Consider the following 24,421-nt stretch of genomic DNA (forward strand, 5'->3'; position numbering starts at 1 on the left):
AGCTGTTTCTGAGGTCACCTTGAACAGCCAGAATATAAAGGGGTTGCCTCCAGCGGACATTACATTTATTGGCTTACTCTGAAAGACAAGTAAGTTGATGCAGAATTACATTGGCTCGTTATTAATAATATGTGCAGCCCTCGATATTTGACCACCATGACTGTCTAGTATGTATTGATTCATTTACATTCTACCTTGTTCCAGAAATAATTTCAAAGCAAAGGTCCATTAAAAACTCCAGAGAATGACACAGACGTGAATTTGAAATATGCCAAGGGATGTGGATGCCCATCTAGTTCAGTGATGTTTTCAAGCCCCATGTTTTGGTTTTGTTTTAGCTGTAGTACCCTAACTCAAAAAGAAATCTTTTGCAGAATCTTCATGTATAAAATCAAAGCAGAGCTATTGGGTTTGAAGTACTCCTGAACCATCTCCTAAAATCCTTACATCTTCCTGGAGTTTTCAGAAAAAGACATTCTGCGACTTTCCTAAAGCACAGGAGAGTTAGTGGCAGGAGTAACAATCCAGGCCCCTTGATCTCCAGGTTTGGATGCCTAAACAGTAGCATCTCTTCAGACAGCCCTGAAAATGGGCCCTGGCAGGGGCAGGCTAACTACTGATTGCCACCTGACAGATGAGTGTGGAATCCCATAGTTACTACTACCGGAATCATCCACCCTGCACGATATATTCAAAAAGAACAGCTGGAAGGCTAGTCACTCACTAATTGACACCTTTAGTGCTTCAATAGCAGGGCATTCAAGTTGAGCACTTAATGCAAAATTCAAAGGAATGAGACATCTATTGTGGGAGACAGGAGAGGGTACAATGCTCTCTTACCATCAAGAGCTCTTAGGTACAGAGATATTTACCCTTGAGATTTTTTGGGGGGACAAAAATGGAGGGGAGCAACCTAATTTGGCTATGTAATCTCTTAGTCTGATTTTAACCCATGAAGTACCAAGTACCAAGGAGAAAATGGTTAGTACCCATTTCTGCCTAAGAAGTAGAATCTGCCCCAGAGCCATCCAGAATTTTGGATTGAATAGGTTAGCAATAGGTTTTCTTTAGCCTTAGGGAAGGTGCTCATTCTGTGCAGACAGCAGGAAGGACTTTATAGCAGAAAATTCAGAAGCCAAGAGCAAGCCAAATCTTCCACATCCTTTATCAGTTAGATTTTTGAGTTGTAAATAAGAGGAACCAACTCAGGCTAAGTTAAGGAGAAAAGGTTTATTGGAAGCCTATCTAGCAGTTCACATCATTGATGAGAAAGCTGAAAACAGCAGGCTCAGAAAACAACAGGAGTCAAGGGAAACGGGCAGTGGAGCCAAAGCCTTGCCCAACAGTCTGGAAAGACAGTACCGCCAGCACTGCTACCACAGAACACAACCTTCGAGACACCATCAGACCGTCCATGCTACCAAGAATAAATCCTCAAATATTCCTGCATTTTTGTATCCCTTCCATAAGGATTCTGAGTCCTACGTAGGAGCATCTAGTCAGCTGAACCTAGTTTACAAACTTGTGTTCCAGTGGCCCAGTGATAAGACACTGGCTGGTCTCTATATAATGGAACTGGGGAACAGGAAGTTTTCAGATGCTGGGTAGGCAAACCTGACCAATGTCCACTGCAGTTCCTTCTAGCTTTAAGTCCTACAGCCTATGGATCTGAAAACAGGAAACGAATGAGAAATAAATAGCACTGTAGGGACCAAACTGTAAGAAAGCAGATTCTGTTTCGGTGACTCCCTCCAACCATCTCCAAAAGATCTGATTAATTTTGCAAAACCACTAACCCAGTAAGAAGGGAGATCAATGTCAAAGTGAATTTCATGAGAATCCATTTCTCGGGAACTTCTTTTTAAGGGATGGAAATGTATGAATGCAGATATCTCTGATGGCAAATTCTACTCATCCTTCAGCTCTCAACTTGAGCTTCATTTCCAGGAAACCCTTACTGACCCTGACTCCCAGCGCTAGGCTAAGCAGCCCCCTTCTGTGTGTCATATCCTGTTTACTTCTATCCATACCCATCCCTCAGCACATTACAATTATCTGACAATTCGGTGGTTTGCCTCTTAGTAGCAATACTAAATTTAAGTATGACAGACTAACATAATGCTAAATGTTCTTCACGTCAATGAAACAAGGTTTTAAAGGATGAATAGGAATTTGCTAGGCAGAAAGGGAAAGGAAGGACATTGTAGCAACAGTATTTATTAAGGTGCACAAGCATGACTCTTGATGTGCGGCAGCATGAAGTACACAGTACAACCTACAAATATTTCTTACCAGAAAAAAATCTAATAAAACATCTAATAATTAGCTAAATAAAACCAAAAGGAAGCAAGGGACAAATCCAAAATGGGAGACATTCTAAAGAGACCTGGCTTCTGCAACAACACAACGCCTCTACTCGAAAAAGGAGGATGCTCTAGACTAAGAGCCACTGTGAACAAAAGTAATGTGTGGGCCTTGTTTGAATCCTGATTCCAACAAACCACGATAAATGTATTTTTGAGACAACTGGGGAGATTTGATTATGAAATGAATAACAGATAATGCCAATGAATGAAATTTTGTGAGGTGCAATGACTGCTATTATGAAAGGAAATGGTGTACTTAAGAGATGTACACTAAATTATGTAGTAGTGACAAGACATAATGCCTGCTGTCTACTTTAAAATACTTCAGCATAGAAAAATAAACTATTTCATAATAAAGAACTAAAACAAAATGATGTATAGGCATGAAACAACTGGGTACATTTAGGAGATATCAAGTTCCTACTGTGCACCAGGTACCAGGTCCTTGTCTACTTTTTTCCACTAACCTAATGTCTGCCATACAGTAATCAAATACTTGTTGCATTCAGGATGCATAAATTACCTCATATAATCCTGTAACAATCCTTTAAAGCTACAGTCCCCAACCCCTAGGAACCAGGCGCACAGCAGGAGCAAAGCTTCATCTGTGTTTACAGCTGCCCCCATTGCTCCCCATTGCTCACATCACCGCATAAGCTCCCTCTTCTGTCAGATCAGCAGCAGCATTAGATTCTCATAGGAGCAGGAACCCTACTGTAAACTGCGCATCTGAGGGATCTAGGTTTTGCTCCTTCTAACAATCTAAAGCCTGATGATCTGAGGTGGAGCTGGTGATGCTAACACGGGGGAGCAGCTGCAAAAACAGATTATCATTAGCAGAGATTTGACTGCACAGAGATCATAATAAATCAATTGCTTGCAGACTCATATCAAAACCCTATCGGTGCCAATGTAGTAACAGAAATAAAGTGCATGATACATGTAATGTGCTTGAATCATCCCCACTGCAACCCGGGTCTTCCATGAAACTTGTCTCTGGTGCCAAAAAGGTTGGGGAATGCTGCTTTAAAGCATTCTCTATTTTACAGATTAGGGAACTTGTCCAAGGTTGCACAACTATTAAGCTGAGAGTCAAGATTTAAAATCAAAGCCATCTGACTTCACTTTCCTTAACAACTGGCACCTATATAGGAAGTTGGCATCACTTTGGGAACTCTCATTAACAGGTGGTAGAAAAACTCCTGGACAATGTACTATATTTGGATCATCCTACTTCCTCCACACTCCTCCAGACTGTACTCTTCTCCCCTTCCTAAACTCCACAATTTCTCCCTACACACTGTATACGTTCCATTCACTGAATCTGAGCTGCTGCCACACAACAGGCACTGTGTCTTGGTACATTTGGTGTTTTGTGTGTTCATCTTGTCTCCCCACGCTATAAACTTGAGGTGAGGCTAGCTCTTTTATGTTTTCATATCCTTTGTTGTCAAACACAGGATGACTTCTCTATCCTTTTTATTAATTGATCTATTAGAAAATTTAAGCAAGACTTACAGAGATTAACTTCAGTTACCTGTCACCCTACAAAAAACACTTGTGGTTTGGCCTGAAATAGCTTTCTGCTGATCCTTTTTCTATAGCCCTGAACCTTAAAAGCAAGAGAAATATGTCAACATAACAAATACCAAATGCCTACATATTATTCCTATTAGAGAGAAAGTTTGTTCATATTTTTGCTTTAAATCAACTATTTAGGAACTGGAGGGATGAGTGAATAGGAATAGAAGGAATAACTGAATGCTCCAACTTGCAACAAGTTTGACATACAGGACCTTTATAGCTACTAGTCAGCTCAGATGATGCCCGAACCAGTTTCTGAGCCTCCTGCCCATTGTCGGGATACATCCCTGGCTTCCTCATTCAACTTTAGGCCAATCTCCCATCAATACTAATCTCACTGAACACTGACCCCTGACCCCATATCCACCTGCCAGCCAGATCCCCAGTCTTAACAAAAACCTTAAGAATCAACTCTAACTCATCCCCTAGACATCTTGACACATGAAGTCTGCCCAGTCAGGACTAGGATAAAACAGCATTTTACTTTAATACAAAACAGTTAACATGGACAAACGACTAAGAGGGGCAGAGAATTAACATGAGTCTCTTGCATATATAACTCAATTAATTTCAATTGGCAAGAATTAGTTTCAGGTGGGCAAAAATTTCAACAGCATGGATGACTCAAACCCAAAATTGTTTGACTTATTTTTAATTTTTTTTTTTTTTTAAGAGACGAAGTGTATGTTTTCCAGGCTGGAGTACGGTAGCTATTCATAGGCACAATCATACAGAACTGGAGGGATGAGTGAATAGGAATAGAAGGAATAACTGAATGCTCCAACTTGCAACAAATCTCCAAATCCTGGCCTCAAGCTGTCCTCCCACCTCAGGCTCTCAAGTACAGGTGCACCACCTGGCCCTTTGACTTACTTTAACTATCCTGCTGTGAAACTCACCTGATCTTTGGCCTTTATTATTCAGGCTTTCTTAAAACAGCAGCTCTCAAAGTAGCAGGTCCTGATAAGCAGCATCACCTTGGAATTTGTTAAAAGCACAAATGATCCATGGAACCCCACCTCAGACCTACTCAATCAAAAACTGTGTGTTTTAGCAAATCTTCCAGGTGATTCTGATGCACCCTAAAGTTTGAGCACTATGGCCTTGAGGTACTTACCAACAGTTAACTCTTGACCAAAGAAAAACAAAGACATTTCTTCTTAGCACTTTTTCCCTGGGTCCCGATTTTTCTTCACTTACTTCACCAGAATGACCTTTCTCCACTGTATTCCATCAGAATGCTAATTAGAAGCAAAACCATTGCTTAATAATTTTTTTTAAACTTTGCATTCCCAAGTTACACCATCATTTTCTTTTTGTGTCTATGTCCTTGAAAATCTAGGGCAATAGGTCTGCTCAAAGTGTTGCTGATTTTCTTATCCGCAAGACTAGTTTCACTTTATTAGAACTTTCCAGTTTCAAAATTAGGCTGTCCTGCTACTCACTTCTCTCCCATCTGGTTCCACTACATGTATTCCACAACGCTTTACACCTGGAAATACTTTCACACATTGGCCCATAGGCCAGCTAGGTTGTCATTAAGGCCACAGCTATAAAGTAGTGAAATTTGAAGTTTAGTACCTAACAGAGCCCCTAATTCATAAAATGCACTCAATAAGCCCGGTCTTTGATTTCTAGGCTGGTCTTCTTTCCATCAGCAGATCACACCGTCTCTCATGTAAGGCAGTTGTAGGAAAAGACAAGTCAAGCTCCAAAAAGGGTTAATAATCTTTCCACCTTTATATTCCTAGCTCCATCGCTGTGGTGTTACCACCAGTCTCTAGTGGTCTTCAGAAATCTTTTCAGTGAATCCTACCAGATTCCTACCAAGTTGCAGAATAGCCGCAAGAACACCACGTATCAAGGAGAATGGCTGAAACACAGGTCCTCGTCTAAAGACCCACAGGGCTGGAGTGGAGAAGACCTGTCAGTACTAATTCCAGATGGGTAAAAAACCTGGTAACGTTGGCAGAAAATGAGAAACATAGTCTGGCCTCCTTCCTGGCTGCTTGGACAGGCTGAAACCAAGAGTCTTTCGTTTTGTTTCCCCTATTTTTCTGTCTGTATTTTCACATTAAGCACTAAATTTCCAGTACCATCCTGGTGTATGACTCAGATAGTCAGATGCGTTGATTAATAGGTGCATTCAGTTTGGCAATGACAGGTTTTAATTAAATGCTTACATAAAGGAATATGGCCTAGAATGTAAGCTGCTACGGTCTTATTTGTTACTGTGATATTATGGTACTTTTAAAGTTTGGAAGTATACCCTTGTGCTTTGCTATTTTTTTATGCTTCCTGGAATTTGGGGACTCCTGAGGACACTGGAGGTTAGACAGAGTCCTGCAAGTGAGAAGACACTACTTGGCTGCAGTTGCCAAAGCAAGAACCCAAACACCAATCAAGTTGTGATGTTAACTACTTTGAATAAGATTGAGAAAGCCCAGAGGACATCATCTGGATGTCGACAGAGGTGGTACATGAATTTTGGGGCCTCTGCAGTCCAGATCAAAGGAGAGCTGTTTTTCTTTTTTCCAGAAATGTAACTTTTCTGTCATGTTAACTGAACACATCATGTAACCTGTCAGATGAGCAACCTAGAATTGGGATGAGTTCTTCTTTTCTGTAATACAGTCTCTGGCTATGAATGCGTGTGACCTCGTCAGGGGCCAGGATATGCTGGGGAAGGTTATGGGGTCCCCAAAGTGATAAGAGGCACCTTCCAGGTTTAGATAGTGTCCATTCTAGGTCATCAGAGCCCAGGCCTCATAGGGATTGAGATCAGAACTTTATTATAAAGTTCATTTGCCTATAAAAACAAACGCTGAAAGCCAATTTTTAGAATCTTTGTGTAAATGACCAAAGCCATTGATTGACTTGGCCAGGAAAAGATAAGGTAAATAAACTTTTCAGAATGAAAATTAAAAAAAAAAAAAAAGTCTGGCCTCCTTCAAGGACTCAAGTTATTCAAGGCAGATGGTGGGGAGTAGAGCCCACAAGATAAGTGAGGGGCAGAGATTTTTGTAATGAATGTCAGCTTCAAGTACACTTGTCCACAGTATAGGGAAAGTTAACCTGAACCTAATTAAGTGATTTAACTCCTCTACTTTGGCAGAAAGAAAACCAGGCTACACTGAAAGTTAAATCTCAGTTGGCCTTAAACAACCTTTCTAGTTTTCAACATTGTTATCTAGACATAACTGTAAGCTGTCACAGAAAGAAAAATGCATGATTTTTTTTTTACATGGGTGAATTTCAAACAATAACCATGGCAGGACATTCTAAGTAGCCTAGCTACCCGTGGAAGCTGCCATCGTGGCACATATCACAAGCAGAGCAAAGCAAATGCCCAAATGAAATTAACTAAGCCAATGCACCATAGCCAAGCATTGCAAAGAGTCTACAGAATACATTTTCATATGTCTAAATTAGCAAGGAAATTCCTAAAATCTTTAGCTAAAATTACAGTAACAACTCTTTTGATAAGCACTTAAGAATCCTAGATATTCCTGAAAGAGGTGTATTCCAGCTCAAATAAAAGAATTTAGGAGCCTAGAGTATGAAGGCCTATTGTACTGCCCATTTTTATTGAGGTTCAACCAAGTTTCACCCCTTTTTAGTAATTCAAATCCCATGAAAGCCTTTATTAGCCTCTTTGCTAGTTAAATAAATCCTAACTCTGCCACAACTTCAGTGGTTTAAGTACTTCCATGCAGGCCAAGGCTGTGATATGTTGCAGAAAGTATCTGAGGGCAAAGAAAAGATAAAAGAATTAACTATTTCTGCATAATCTTTTGAGCAATGTGTAATAAAAATGTCACACTGAAGAGTGGAAGTCTCCCCCTTTCTCTAAAGGGTATTGAGGGATACTCATTGCTCAGCACATTCTAAAGTACAATGTGTTACCACTCTCACAATTCTCTAAGTGAAAGAGATCCAACAATGCCATCCTTAAAAACCTCTGGAATTATTCACAACAGTAAAATTATAGCCCTACAACATGGACTGCAGAAATCTTCAAGAAAACCTAGAAGAAATGGTTTTCAAACTCCTCTGAAATCAATTTTACATCACAACCCACTGGTCACATACATGTGTAAGTTGAAACTGATTTCACAAAGTTTATTGTTCTTATAACATGCTGTATATTTTCCCTTCTATTATTAAAAAAAAAAAGCTGGCTGTAACCCATTAAGTTTCCACTACCCACTAGTAGGTCATGACCCAGAGTTTAAAAAGCATCGATTTACTATTACTGCTTTAATCTCCCTCCAAAGAAACCAAAAACAAAAACATAGCACAGTAGCTAAGAGCACCAACTTTGAAGAATGACACCCGATGTTCAAATCCTGGCACCACTGCTTACTTAGCTGTGACAGCTATGACACCCATGTCCTAGGACATGTCACCAGCTCCTGTGCTTCAGTTTCCCCATGCACAAATCAGGAGAAACCTACTTCAAAATTTTGTTATGAAACTGAGTTGTATCTGTGAGGATGCCTAAAAGCAGTGTCCTATTAGGGAGTTATCTGACAAATAATGCTGGACAATAAATGCTTAATTCCTTACTTCCTGAAGATTACTAGAAGGTTTGCACCTTTAAAAAAACCTTACTAGAGAAATATGGACCAAAGCCTTCATTTTCTAAATCTGAGTGGCAAGGAAGAATAAAATAATTTTCATTGAGAATTCTTTTCAATTTAGCCAGTAGAGAACTATTGAGATTTGGAGTTATTTGCTTCTGATTCTTTTGTCTACTTTCAGGCCAGACATTAACATTAGCTAGTTGCTGGGACCCTGGGAAAGTCCGGGATCTCCTTGGACTTGTTTAACTGTTAAGATCAGCCTTATTCCAAAATATCCTAACACTCTTTGATCCCAAAAGGCAAACTGATGGACTAAGGAGGAAGTCAAAGAAGATAAAAACAAAAACCACCCCCAAATTGGGGGGAAAAAGAGGATAAATAATTGTATTTATCTGCCATAGTAAGGAAGCTGAAGCACCCACAGCACACAATTGTAGCATAGAAATGAACTTGGGATGGTATTTGAATTCAAACTCTGGTTGGCCGCTTAACACATAATACATAGCTTTGGGCAAATAATTTCATTTTTTTCTAATCAGATTTCTATCAGTTAAGGGCACATGAGAGGATTAAATATGAATGTGCCTAGCACAGGTACCAGAAAAAAATTCAAAAATGTTGGTTCCATGTAACTGAAACAAAAGGGCTAGACCATTTACAGACACGCTGAAGGTGGTATAATTTGAAACTGAAGATGGGGAAGTCTCCAGCTTTTCCCCGTGGGTATTTATTATTACTCATCCAATTTAAAGCATTAGCTGAGGGTATAGCCATTTTTTTAAAAAAGAGATGGGGTCTCACACTGTTGCCCAGGTTGGGATGTAGTGGCTCCATCCTAGCTCACTGCAGCCTCAAACTCCTAGGCTCAAGCGATCCTCCCGCTTCTGCTTCCCAGGCAGCAGAGACAACAGGCTCACACCACCATGGCTGGCTGACATAGCCATTTTAAAGTGAAGTATGGTTAAGCAGTAAATGCCAAGTTTGCCCCAAACTGAAGTTCATGATGACGATCTTCAAATCTTCAGAACTACCTTTAAGAACCTACTGAATAGACCAAAAAAGGTTACTGTGGTAAGTGGTTAATATTGGTGCTTAATTTTAATGTCCCCCCAAATTCAATAGTAATATACAGTCATGTGTCACATAACAACATGGATACATTCTGAGAAATGCATGTTAGGAAATGTCGTCTTTCTGAACATCATAGAGTGCACTCACACAAGTCTAGATGGTAAAGGTTGTTACTACACACCTATGCTATATGGTATAGCCTACTGCTCCTAGGCTACAAAACCTATACAGCATGTTACTACACTGAATACTGTAGGCAACTGTAACACAATGGTTAAGTATCTGTGTATTTAAACACAGAAAAGGAACACCAAAAATATGGTTATAATTTTATGGGACCATCATCATGTATGTGTTGTTGACTGAAACATCATTATATGGGGCCTGACTGTACATGACATACACAAACTCTCCTTTAGCTAAATTACACTAATTCCAGAGAAGGCAATGCTTACCAAATACAAATTCTAAATGGAACGATGACAGAGATAAATGGCAGAATAAAACATGCAAAATAATTGTTTTCATCAGTTTAAAGTTTTCCTAAACCATAAACAATAATGAGGCTACATCAGAATATGATCAGACTCATAATTTAACAAAAAGTCATACCTTTAATAGGCCAAGATTTTTGAATAATTGGCTCAATTCCTTAAAAAACTATCAATTTTGGCTGAGTGTGGTGGCTCACACCTATAACCCCAGCACTTTGGGAGGCCAAGGTGGGAGGATCACCTAAGGCCAGGAGTTCAAGACTAGCCTGGGTAGGCTATGAACATAGCGAGACCTATCTCTACAAAAAAACAAGAACCAAAAATATCTGGAAAAAGAAAATCAGTCCCTTTTAAAGTAAGTACCCAGAATTCTGATATTCTCAAATTTTTTACTCTTATCATTTTTACACATCTTTAAGTGGTCTTCCTAATATTTTTTCACTATTTTAAAAAGTAATAGTTTCTACTGATAAGTATTTATAGACATGTGAATGTATTCTCTTAACCCCATCAAAAGAAAATTTACGATATTCTTTGCCAACCTAAGATCACAAATCATAGCTGAATGTACAGTCTGTTGAAAAAGAAATTGCTATGCTTCTATTTTGGATAGTCAGTGTTACAACGCAATCTTTAAAAATCATTTTAAGTAAATAAAACCTAAATGCCATCTTAAAGGAAAAGCTGCCAAATAAGTTCTAATTATAAAACAGGTACAACATTTAAAATTTAGGAGCTATTTTTTTTGTTTTAAGACAGAGTCTCGCTTTGTTGCCCGGGCTAGAGTGCCATGGCATTAGCCTAGCTCACAGCAACCTCAAACCCCTAGGCTTAAGCAATCCTTCTGCCTCAGTCTCCCGAGTAGCTGGGACTACAGATATGCGCCACCATGCCCAGCCAATTTTTTCTATATGTAGTTTTAGTTGTCCAGCTAATTTCTTTCTATTTAGTAGAGACGGGGTCTCGCTCTTGCTCAGGCTGGTCTCGAACTCCTGACCTCGAGCGATCCTCCCTTCTCAGCCTCCCAGAGTGCTAGGATTACAGGCTTGAGCCACCGCGCCCAGCCAATTTTGGAGCTATTTCAGAAAGTAATTTTAAAAAGTTAAAAGAAAAGCTCAAACATAGCTTTAAATGCTCCCCTCACCCCAATACTTTATTTACTTACGCTTTCCTGGAGGAAAGGTGTCCTCTCTCCTACTGAGTTCTCAGCAGTGTTCCATAAATATCCTCTTTGTCTAGTGCGAGGAGGCTCAAAAGGAAGACACCACAGGCTGGGGCTGCCTTTAAAGATGCCGAGTTCTACTAAAGCAAGGAGACATTTACATCTGGGACTAAATGCTGGAAATTATCTGTTCCTTAAGAAGGCTATTTAGTTAACTCATAATTGATACCTTTACTTAGTACTTACCATCTTGCTGTTCTTAAGACATAATAATTTTTTTCCCCAGTTCACAATGTTCTTATCATCTTTACTAAAATTTTTATTACAAAGGTAGTATCCTACTGATTTAAATTTTGGGGGACCAAATTCCTATTAACCTAATTTAAATGGGTACTATCCCAAGTCCTATTGAATTCTGCCTTTTCATTTCCCCTCAGAAAAAAGGTGTAAATGAAGCCTTATTTCATATTCACATTTTAGTAGATAAAGGACAATAGCTAATAGTAGATAAAGGACAATAGATTAGCTTCTGATTTAAAAATCAGTTCTCAAGTCAGTACTTAAGACAGGTTAGTAAAATAGCAATTGTGATACCATAAAAACAAAATAATCTGGAACTCACTAACAGTACAACTGAATGCTTACAAAAGAATTACAGACAGTCCCCAACTTAAGATTTTTTGACTTTACGATGGTGTGAAAGTGATACACATTCAATAGAAACCACATTTCAAGCACCCATACAACCTACTCTTGTTTTTCACTTTCAGTATTCAATTACATGAAATATCCAACACTTTATTATAAAATACGCCTTGTGTTAGAAGATTCTGCCCAACTGTAAGCTAATGTAAGTGTTCTGAACAAGTTTAAGGTAGGCTACAATAATAAGCCATGATGTTCCGTAGCTTGGGTGTATTAAATGCATTTTCAAGTTACAGTATTTTCAATTTACGATGGGTTTGTTGGGATGTAACCCCATTGTAAGTCAAGGAGCATCTACATCTGAAAATTAAACAAGTAAGACACTCTTGAACTCTCACGTTCTTTTTGAGTATCACTGAAGCACAGTTCTAACACCAGCCAATGCATCACAATCACATAATTAGCTTTGCTAGTTTTAAAATGTCCACTTTATTCCATATAACACTTAACCAGATATCATTTACATCTGAGGAAGAGATGGCCCATGAGATTGATCTACAGTAAAACACTCTAAGAAATGTAGTCCAATTTTATACATTTCCAGGCATCCCTAAACAAGTATATCACAATGCAGAAATATGGGTATCACTACTACATTTTACATAAGATAAAAGGGAAGTATCAATAAACTTCAGAAAGTAGTAAATTCACCTGTCCCTTAAAATATGGGTATGCAATTGTTACAAAGCCATAGTAAATGGTTTATAAAATGTAATTTTATTTTATGTTACTTTGCTGTTACATAGGGCATAACATTTTCACAAGGCTTTTTTGGGACTACAGTCAATGATTAGCAACACACAATAGTGGTCCAACTCTCTAAGTAACAATCACTAGACAAACTGGACACCCTCTCATATGTGCACAAATCTGCATGGAAAAGTACTAAAGTTTTAGACTTGGACTTGTGTACTTCAATTTATTTCTCCTTTCTAGTGTATTAAGAAATGACATGCACTTTAATTTGCCAAAAGCAATGCTTGTATTCTGGCAGCAACATGCTACTTCTATTACACAGTAAAGTGAATACCAGAACTACAAAGGCAGGAGGTGTAAGTGAATTTTTATTGGGAAGGGAAGTTGTCAACTTAAACAGCAGCAAATGAAGAGTGAATAAGGAAACTCCCTGTTGTCACAGATATACATGACCTCCATAATATGTGATATTGGAGGCATTTCAATTTGTGACTCCTAGCCCAGAAATGTCAAGTGCTTTTCCATTCAACCTAATACTTCTGAATTCCTACTAAAAAGGAATACGTTAAGAACATGGAAAAGTTGCTTACCAAAAGAAAAATCCCCAAAGAGTAAAGGAGGGAATGTAGAAATTAAGAAATTATGTAAAACACTCTTTAAATTGTAATTAACTACATGTTCATATCTTCACAGTAATACAAAACACAGTCACTTGCAGAACTGGTTCAGATTACTTAAATACCAGATACATTTTTAGTTTTCTACATAAGTGTTTGGAAGTTACTTATGTTTATATGAAATGAAGCTATTAATACTTTTCTACAGCAGTAACTGCACACCAGGAAGGCCAAGACAAACACAAATCAAGGAATGGAGTTTTCCCAAAGCTGCAGTGTGAAAAGACTATAAACAGTTGATTCCATACACATGAATGGGTTTCTTTGCTATAGGAAATCCAAGTGGAATAAGGAATGGAGATGTGTAAAAAGGCTTCTTGAAGGGAAGAAGGACGACACCCTGTATGCATTTAGTTTTCAGCCCCTTCTGCTGCATCACATTCTTCGCCTGCACTGTCTGATGTCCATAGCTAGAAAAAAAGAATCACATTACATTACTATTCCTAGATTAGACTATTATATCTAGTCCTACTGTTATATCAAAATGTAATTCTGAGAGTAGTAAATTCCTGAAACAATAAAGATCTTGACTAGGACCAGAAAGTTTTTTCTCTCAAAACCCCCAAAGACCATCACCCCTCCCAAAGTGTATCCTTACAGACTTTTCACTACACATTTACAAAACGACACACACATACACACCAGTGGAGTATGTCTTTACAGGTTACTTTTTTTTTTTATTATTTTTGTCTCGCTCTGTCACTGGACTGGAGTGCTGTGGCGTCAGCCTAGCTCACAGCAACCTCAAACTCCTGGGCTCACGTGATCCTCCTGCCTCAGCCTCGCAAGCAGGTGGGGACTACAGGCATGTGCCACCACGCCCAGCTAATTTTTTCTATTTTTTTTAGTTGTCTGGCTAATTTCTATTTGGTTTTTTTGTTGTTGTTTGTTTTGTTTTAGTAGAGATGGGGTCTCGCTCTTGCTGAGGCTGGTCTCGAACTCCTGACCTCAAGTGATCCTCCCACCTTGGCCTTCCAGAGTGTTAGGATTACAGGCGTGAGCCACATCTGGTCTACAGGTTACTTTTTATTTAAAAAGCACAGTAATTTCAGAATAAACAAGGTTATATCCTTACAATTTAACGCTCTCTCCATTCCCAGCAGCTAATTGCTCTTCTTGAAAGCACTACTGCAATATAATTTACTAAGCTAATAACGCCAAAAACTTTTACAGGGAAGGTAAAACCACAGCCATGGTAACTATTTCCAAGTATGTGAAGGGCTAACATATACAAAAAGCAGCAGACTTATTTTGTCTGCTCTAAGAGTTAAAGATAAGTGGGTGATGGAAGCTATAGGGAAGTAGCATGTGTATATGTATGTATGAAGAGGGTTCTTTAATTAGGTAGGATGCTAAAACTAACATAATTGATCTCCAAGGATCTTTATAATTTTAGGATGGGAAGATGAAGTGAAGAAAGGAACAGTAAGTATTTATTGATTATAATCAGCTCAAAATGCATTTTATTAGATAATACCAAGACACTACTGGTAACTTTAGAAAAGCTAGAATCTTACATGATCTGTAAGTTATTGTTAAGATACTAAAATAACTAAAAACAAAAAACCAAAACCTCTTGAAGAACCATCTCCATAAGAGAGAAAACAAAATAAGACCAGTTAAAACACAGTTAGCTCCAAGGTGTAACTGGGAAAAGGTGTAACCACCCAGTTTGCTCTCCTCTTGAACTAGCTATGTGCGGATCATCTTCTGCTGTCCCCTCACAACTACAGGTATCGCTCATGGCTAGAAACCCAGGTGTCTTCATTTCCCTTTCAGTGGATACATAATTTCCCTGTTCAGCAAAGTTGACATGGTGCTAATATATATATATAAAAATTCTATCTAGTAAAAGATAAAGCACCAAACTAGGGGGCTGGGAAGACTGCATTTATACTAAAATATGTATTCCCCCTTCTTTTACATTCTGGTAGTCTAAGATTTTACCTATGAAATTTACTTGAACCTATAAAAGAATGCTAAAATAAAGCTCAACAGTGCTTTTTCTCAATTACTTCCTTCTCAGCTGCCTACCCAAGAAGTAGGGAGAAAAACAAAAGAAAAAGACAAAACAGAGGCCTTGGCCCAGAAGCAGAAGTGGAATTAATTAATTAATGAGACAGAAGTGGGATTTATTTGTTTATGTATTTCTTTTTGAGACAGAGTCTTGCTCTGTCATCCTGGCTAGAGTACAGTGGTGTCATCATAGGTCACTGCAACCTCAAACTCCTGGGCTCAAGCAATCCTCCTGCCTCAGCTTCCTGAGTAGCTGGATTACAGGTGCACACCACTGCACCTGGCTGATTTTTCTTTTTAATAGAGATGGGGTCTCACTCTTGCTCAGTCTGGTCTCGAACTCCTGAGCACAAAGAATCCTCCTGCCTCAGCCTCCCAGAGTGCCAGGATTATAGGTATGAGCCACCACTCCCAGCCTGAGAAGTGGAATTTAGATACAGATTCATTCCTTATCAAATGCTTGTAGAACATCATGCACAATGCACAAAGTAAACTTCTATCAGAACGAGGTGCTTCAGGCAATTTTAAGAAAGCCTAGTTCCTAACTTGCTATAGCTACTGTGCCCAAATAAAAAAAAAAAAATACTGGACCTTCAAAAGCTCTCTATTATTAACATAATTCTTCAACATCTTCATTCCAGTGAAACAGTCATGTTAATATTCTGAATTCCTATAATCTTAGTACGTTTTCAGGAAGGTTTGGTAAAATGTCTATTCAAATGCCTACAAAACCTGCCTACAGAGTAATGGTTATCCTATACAAATAGTCCTATACAAAATACTAACAAGCACTTAATACTTTAATTTTCTAAGAAACTGTAGCTCTTATACAACTGCCCCAAAACACAGGAAGCCCTAAATAAAATATATCTTTGTTCCTAAAAAGGAAAAAAAATTAAAAGAGTGAACAACTCACTGTTAGGTTGTCTCTAAGCAACTGCATGATGAGGGTGCTGTCTTTGTATGAGTCTTCATTCAGTGTATCAAGTTCTGCAATGGCCTCATCAAAAGCCTGATAAATATTAATATGCATGGTAAACAATATTTGCATCAACAGATTCTGGCTAGTCTATAACTACAAACCACTTTTAGAAAACAGCTCAATACCCACCTTATGTTGTACTATCAATTAACAACTCAGTGGAACCATTCCCTCAGAGTCTCAGTTTAAGAACTTGTAAGTATGACCTGACTTTTGAAGTTATACATACTTAAGTAAACAAGCATCTGTTGGTAATCTTTAACAGGACACACAGCACAGAAACAGTGCTGAATATACTTCTTACCAATAAGCACTAGCATTTATTTATAAAAGCTCTTCTTTACTCTCCCATTTTGAGACACTTTGAGGAATGCAGATAATGCAGCTATTGTAGTGACCAAACCTGGCAGGCACTACTTTCCAATCTTCTGTTTCTTTCTTAAAGTTATTTATACTTTTATTACTCTGCCCAGCATGCTCTTTAGACTGATACTATTGCTTATAATTATAGTTAGGGGAGCATAAGGTGCTGTGAGGGGCAGGAGTAGGTGGTGCTCACAGTGGTTAAGAAAAAGAGATTTCAAAATAAATACAGTAGAAATCATCACTGAGTAAAATACCTAGAAATTAACACACCTAGTATCTCAAATAATCTTAGCCAAAGAGAGTAGTTCCTGGACACACTTCTTACCGTTTTAGCCAGCGTACAGGCGAGCTCTGGGTTATTAAGGATCTCATAGTAAAATACAGAAAAGTTAAGAGCCAGCCCCAGGCGGATTGGGTGTGTGGGTTGCATCTCTTTCTTGCTTATATCAAATGCCTCTTGGTAAGCTCCTTGGGAATTATCTATCGTTTCTGTAAAGGGGGAAAAAAGCATGATACTGAAAATATCCATCCAGCATATAGCACATTAACAACTTTAACATATGCTACTAGTTCTTGGGAGAACCGAGATTTTTCTCTGTAGTCTTCTTTTAAAATCACAGTAGCAAACCAAAAGCATCATCTTGTACTGGATATTCAAAAACTAGTTTATACTGTTGCTTGCTTATAATCAGCTTAATTAAAAAAACATGAGAAGGCCGGGCGTGGTGGCTCATGCCTGTAATCTTAGCACTCTGGGAGGCTGAGGCGGGAGGATCGCTTGAGGTCAGGAGTTCAAGACCAGCCTGAACAAGAGCGAGACCCCATCTCTACTAAAATTAGAAAGAAATTATCTGGACAACTAAAAATATATATATAAAGTTAGCCGAGCATGGTGGCGCATGCCTGTAGTCCCAGCTACTCGGGAGGCTGAGGCAGCAGGATCGCTTGAGCTCAGTTTGAGGTTGCTGTGAGCTAGGCTGACGCCATGGCACTCTAGCCCGGGCAACAGAGTGAGACTCTGTCTCAAAAAGACAAACAAAAAAAAAACCATGAGATAGTATATATCAGATTTTTCTATCTAGGGCTAAAACTATTTTCTTCCCTCATATCTTTTAATTCTATTACTTGGAAATACAGCAATTAAAAATTATTTGACTAGAATACCCCTTCCCTAAATAATGAAAACACTTTGCAAAAATCAACAACCACCAAAATCTCTGTTTTTTCCTGTTTTTTTGGGGGGGTGGGGGCAGCTAGAGTCTCGTTCTAATGTCCAGGCTACAGTGCAGTGGTATGATCTTAGCTCACTGCAACCTCAAACTCCTGGGCTCAAGCAATCCTCTTGCTTCAGCCTCCCGAGTAGCTGGGACTATGTAGGTGCATGCCACCACACCTACCTGATTTTTTTATTTTTTTGTAGAGATGGGGTCTCACTATGTTTCTCAGGCTGGTCTCAAACTCTAGGCTTCAAGTGATCCTCCCACTTCGGCCTCCCAAAGAGCTAAGAATACAGATGTGAGCCACTGCACCCAGCCAAAAATCTCTTATCTTTTAGACTTATTACTTATAAAAACAATACTGATCCCTTGGTATCAAGATGTATTACATGAAAGGTAATATAAAAGTGCCAATACATAAGACAAACTCTGTTTTGATAAGAATTTCATTACTGGCCTAATAAAAAATGTCACACATACTCCCTAAAGAAATGTTAAGTATTACCAACATTAATCTGATTATACTCATATTTTGAAAAGGATAGTTTTCCATGAGGGCATTGGCCTGCTAAAGCTTTAGAGATACTGACACAGCAGAAATTAAGCTATCCCTTTATTACCTAAATGTGTACATTTTCCTTCCTCTGAAATGGCTTACTTATTGATCTAATCCTGATTGGTACAGAGTTCACGTAATAAGCTCTTGCAGCCCGGCACATAAGAAAGCGTACAATAGTAGTAATAAAGAGTCTCAGCTCTCAGGCTGTAGAATTAGCCTACCTACAAATCCCAGAGCATCAGAATGTACAATGGGACTATGTGTAGAACCTAGAAGTGCCAACAAGCCTGAAAGGGTTAAATCAGATTAAAGTCAGGCCTATGTCCCAATTTCCCAAAGATACCCCTTGACTTGCTGACACTTATATACTCAGTTCTGTGCCAGTATTTTCACATCCAAGTCTGCTTTTCTTTATGGCAACAGAAATCATACATCAGTAACAATAAGTAAGTTTTCTATACAGATTTTGTGAAGGCAAGATACAAGTTTCTCAAGGTACAAATTCTCTTTACATCTTACACTGATATTTAGGATGGTAAAAATCTTCTCATTTTCAGTTAGTAATTTAGTAAGAGGTCATAGTAACTACTTGTGGGGGTACACAACACAAATAGTTACTTTTGTATGGGACAAAATTAAGAACAAAATAATAACCTTAATGGGAAAAATAAGGAATTAAGAGATACTTCTACCTACAACTCACTAAATTTGGTAGCAGACACATACACAATATTTAATGGGATATATATTATACTCAGCTACCAATACCCCAGGAGACTGAGATCACTGCTAATAAATTTACTTTCACTTTTTAATAATCAAGTTAGGCAACTGGATGACTCTTCCCCATACCTATGTTTTCTTTCATAGTCTAAGGAAAAAAATAGGTATTTCATACTTGAATCTATTTTTGACTACTATTTTATTAATCACAATTCCTGTGTATTCAACCTTACAGAGTAAAACCTAACCATGTGGGTCATTCAAATTTACTATGGGGCTGGAACAATTATAAACCAGCAATAATACACTCAATATCATCCCCCTCCTCATAAATTTGGCTACATATAAATAGCAGCAAATGTTATGACCCTTTAAAATAGTAATGAATTAATATGACAAACAGAAAATGCACGTCCTGTTTCTATATTCTATATGTAATTTCCAGTTATCTTAGGTTTTTTTCCAGGAACACGTGCACTTTATTGACTCCCACTGTAGACAGATGTGAGTATAAACTGCTATATAAAGAGGTAGGGGTCCAGTGGGGTAGGGCCAGCAGCCACAGGGTGTAGGCTCAGCAGTGAATGGTGGAGCACATGGGCACTACTACTGGCCTTCAAGATCCTTTATCATCTGAGAGATCACTTGGAAGGTTATCATTGAGCTAGAGGTGAAAATCATGATTAGTGCAATGATCACAAGGATGCCAAGGATCAGGGCATAGACATTTACGCACTTGACATTGGAGGCATAAGCCTGTGCCCAGGTCAGATCGCCCACCATGTTCCTGTCTCTAGAATTCATGGAGTAGGCGAATGTTACAAAGCCCAGGCAGCATCAGTTCATGAATAGGGACCAGATGATGTGAACGGGCATGGATATCTCACTGCAGACATGGATCGTGGCGGACATCGAGAAAGCAGGGCTGTGGAGTGACCCCAGCACAACTAACTCGTGTTCATCCTTAAGTATCTCATAGTTTAGGGGGAGGTCAGTGGTGGCAAGAGTAAAGAAAGTTTGGGAAATGTGGTTCATGGTGCTGAGAGACCAGCAGTGGGTCTGGAAGCTGGGACGCTGCTCCTAGTCATCTTAAGATTTAAGGCACATTGACACTAAAAGCCATTCGAAATACAGAATCACTTATAAAGTATATGCAAAAATCTCTAGAGCTAAAAAATATGGTGAACTAAAATTCTAAAGCATAAAAGATTAGGCTGTTTTAATAATACGATGTCAGATTATAATTACAGTTCATATGTGAGTTTAATTTTTTTAAAGGGTATATGATGGAAATTCATGACTATATTTTCACTTTCGAGAACACTTGGTAATCTTTATTTTCTTGACATAGATTCCATAATTATTTTAAGTTACAAAGAGCCTGAAGACTAGTATAGATTACTGTCAGTGTCCCATCTATCCCCACTTCTTTTTCTATACTTTAGCTTTACCCATATACCAAACATACTCACGTTTTCGATCATCACCACATGCAACTTCAGCAAGGTATCGGAAGTAATCTCCCTTCATTTTCAGATAGAAGACCTTACTCTCTGGATTAGTTGCATTGGCTATTAAATACTTATCCAACAATTCCTGAAATAAATAATATAAAACATTAGGCACTAGTAAAAGCTATTTGAACACAGACAGGAACTTATGATATACTTCTGCCTATCATTCACTTGAATCATTAATTACCACCGTAATACTATACCTACCAGCCTGGATGTGAAGCATGTTCTTAGAGCAGAGGTCAGGCTGTTGCCACTAGTTACTTTGACAGGCTTTGTATCATGGAGCCCAAAGTTTTTAATGGCAAAGCCAGATTACACCTAACAATGCAATCTGAAAGAGCCTGTCTGTTCATTCATCCATTCATTCAATATTTACTGACACCTGCTAGGTGCCTGGTATTTGACTGTAATGGATATAAAGAAGACTATATAACGTAAGGTCGCTGCCCTCAAGAAGGGCACAGTTTGTAAACACAACATTAAGCACTAAAAGGTATGTGAATAAGGTGATACGGAAGCACGGAGAGGCGCATCTGGCTCTGCTGGAGATGGCCTCTGGTTAGACAGGCTTCCTGGGGAACGGATATTTGAAGTGTCGAGAAGGAACAGTAGATATACAGCAGGCAGAAAACAGGATGCGGAATCACTTTAGGGAGGAGAAACAAAATGTTTCAGACATCAAGTATGAGGAGAACAGCACAACCACAAATGCCCCAGGCCAGTGTTGCTCAGTGCCCTTTCATACAAGTATCCATCCAAAACAAGGTAAGTTCAGGAACTAAGAGCAAGGGGTTCAGAAACTTATTAATATAGCATCTGATGAAGTGATTTTGTCTACTGACTCTATTTAAAAAATTAAGTATTTAAGTATGTCTTTTATCCCTGATTTCACACAAAGAACTTTTCACTTTTAGAGGGACAAAGTATGCTTGGGAATGTAAAAAGTCACAGAAGGCAAATATGATAGGTATCTTTGTAGATTATCAGTGTCATTTGCTAAGTAATTTTAAAATCTTTTTGTATTAAAAAGTATTACAAAGTAGAATGAAATTCTCATTAAAAATTTAAGATAATACCTACCTCAGTGGTTTGTTTTGGAAATAAAATCCATAAACAGTTGTCAAAGCCTAGAACAGTGCTGCATGTTAAGTGCTCAGTAAATGTTAGCTATTGTCAGCCAGCTCCTCTGCCTACGTGCACAATTTGAGAAGCAATGCTCTAGGCAAAGTGAAACTAGCAAGGAACACAGAAAACCATATTTACATTTTGGCAAAATAGCCACAGATACTGTTAATGTTATATAAAAATACCAAGTATGATACAAAACTGGGGAGTTTGGAGAACGACCCAGTTAAGACTATTTCCAATTGACACAATTACTGAAGAAAAAGAATGCTGTTTACAGATCTAAAATAACCTAATTAAAATGGCCTAAACAAAATGCAATTACTACATCCATAAGTTATTTTTAAAGAAAATAAAGAGAAATTTTTTTAAATCCTTAAATTAATAAAATGTTTTAAATGTTTAAATTTTTTAAAAAGTATTTTTTAAAGGCCTGAGGCCACGGGAAGTTAAAGAAAAAAAAACCACAAAAATAAAATTAGTGTAAAATTACTTAACAAAGTCCCAGAAGTTTATACATTATAAAAGGGTCAAGTATCAAAACTGTGACTTGAAATGGAAAGTTGGTGAGCTGGGAGTGTGGCAACAGAGGTCATTACAGCTACACCCAAACTAAAGGCAACTGTAAACACAAGTGCTGTGCCTGCACTACCACAGAAAGAACTCAAGGACCAGAGTCTCTTCTGTTCAACATCACCAATATAATTTTAATAGTTATTTAATAAAACAAACTTGAGAAACTTCTTCAGAGTCTTAGAAAAAAATTATGCTACTTTAACTGTTCCCTTACTACCATTTTTATATATCATGGATGACTTTTGGTTTTAAAACTATTTTTATGAACTGAATTCAGGGTGTTAGGGGGAGGCAATAATGAGACAGCCACAAAAAAGTTCTAGATTTCAAACTGACCCGGTCATTGGTATCTTTAACCAAGAGTAGATTCTGTGAAGTATTATATCTAAAGCAAACACAGTATCTATACTGAGGGAAACAGTTCCTCTGCCTGTGCCCATACCACGGAACCATAACGTAAAATAACATCTCTCTCTCTTCTTGTTCCCCCAAGTGACTCAGTCAGTTACAATGAAATCACAGATCATCTCTGAAAAGGTGCCACCTCTCGCAAAGGTGTTCTTTACAGTCACAAAAAAATGCTACTTGGTACCTTTAAGATCTAGCATTCTAATTAAATGTGGTAGAAGTGTGGGAGCAGAGGCTGAGAAAAGTCTGACTAGAACAAGGGCTTGGAGGGAGGATTAGAGAGAAATTTCGATTCTAGCAAGACTCCCTCCTGCCAGATGTAGGTGTGCTGCTCACAAGGATTCAGAAAGCTGCTAAACAGCTACTGCATTAGTTACAACACAGCCACTTATGAGCGAACTATAACTTTTTCTTTCTAAAAATTATTAACTTTGACTACTAGTTTGCTTACAGCCATTACGTACGATTTACAGTGTTGGGCTTTTATAAAGTGACTTGGGCATTACTTCCATCCTGGAGTTTCAGCCAGGTATCATGGTTCTTTGTCAGATGCCACTAGCTCTCTGTGAAGGAAACAACAGGTACAGAATAATTCTGTCTTTTCACATACTATCAGTAGTAGAGATGTATATTTTAGCCCAATTAAAAGACACAATGGATTCTGCTTCACCTCTTACCAAATTGATCATGGCTTATCTAGTATTATCAATACCAGACATTCATTATTAATAGCAGATAGACTATGGACTATAAATACTTAAGATATATAGCCTGCTTGTACAATTTAATTTGTAAGAATTTTAAAATTATTTTTAAGAACTCAACATGGATCAGAGACAAAAACCATCAAACAGACGTGTAGCTCCCTGAAAAACCTTCCCAAATAAGGTTACTGGTAGGAAGTCAGGGAGGACAGGAATTGGTTTTAACACCTATATACTTAAAAGTTTCCACTAATTTCTCCTGTTCATTATTCTTATCCATTAACCAGAACCTCTCCCTTGTAAACTCTTCAACTAGCAAATTTTATGATCTTGGGAGGATCACAGGGCTAAGGCTGGGGCTCCTTCCAGCGCTCACAGTGCTACTTAACTAAAGGGTAGTAGCAGTATGTTCCTTTTTGAGTATTTGAGAGAACTTTAGAGAGGTCAGTATTCCACTCACAATTACAAGATGGACTAGTAATTTAGGACACTCTAGACCAAAGAAACAAGGAAAGCCAAAGGAAAGAAACTGTAGGTGCTAAAGGACCTCAGAACAAGTTTAATCTCAGAAAAATAGGATGAGAATAATCATAAAGAAGACTATACCACAAAACGATAAAAAACTATTTAAGAAACGAACTTGTCAAGAAATAATATTAATGCAAATTTATGATAGTAACTCTTCCTCCTGTGTCCCCCCCCATCCCCATGTCCTAGCAAAAAGGCTAGGAAGAATAAGAAAACCCCAGTACTAATTTTATCTTTAAAAGTCAACTATTTTTGCATATAACAGTCCTATTATTACTTCAACAGCTTTTCCAAAATAATTCATTTGGTTTCAGTGGCAATATTCTATAGCCCTCAAACTAATCTTTTTATTCTAAATT

General features: G+C 38.2%; 1 protein-coding gene across 1 annotated transcript in view; it reads right to left on the bottom strand.

Moving 5' to 3' along the window:
* Positions 1 to 12,378: 12,378 nt before the first annotated feature.
* The window catches only part of YWHAQ (tyrosine 3-monooxygenase/tryptophan 5-monooxygenase activation protein theta), a 36,653-nt gene continuing 24,610 nt past the window's right edge, over positions 12,379 to 24,421 (bottom strand). The window contains exons 3-6 of the mRNA XM_045549020.1: positions 20,677 to 20,800; positions 17,031 to 17,194; positions 16,274 to 16,369; positions 12,379 to 13,751 (exon numbers count right to left, since the gene is read on the bottom strand). Of these exons, the coding sequence (XP_045404976.1) occupies positions 13,692 to 13,751; positions 16,274 to 16,369; positions 17,031 to 17,194; positions 20,677 to 20,800 (444 nt within the window). The 3' untranslated portion in view covers positions 12,379 to 13,691. The remainder of the gene's footprint in view (positions 13,752 to 16,273; positions 16,370 to 17,030; positions 17,195 to 20,676; positions 20,801 to 24,421) is intronic.

The sequence above is a fragment of the Lemur catta genome, chromosome 4 (assembly GCF_020740605.2).
Source record: "Lemur catta isolate mLemCat1 chromosome 4, mLemCat1.pri, whole genome shotgun sequence".
NCBI classification, from domain to species: domain Eukaryota; kingdom Metazoa; phylum Chordata; class Mammalia; order Primates; family Lemuridae; genus Lemur; species Lemur catta.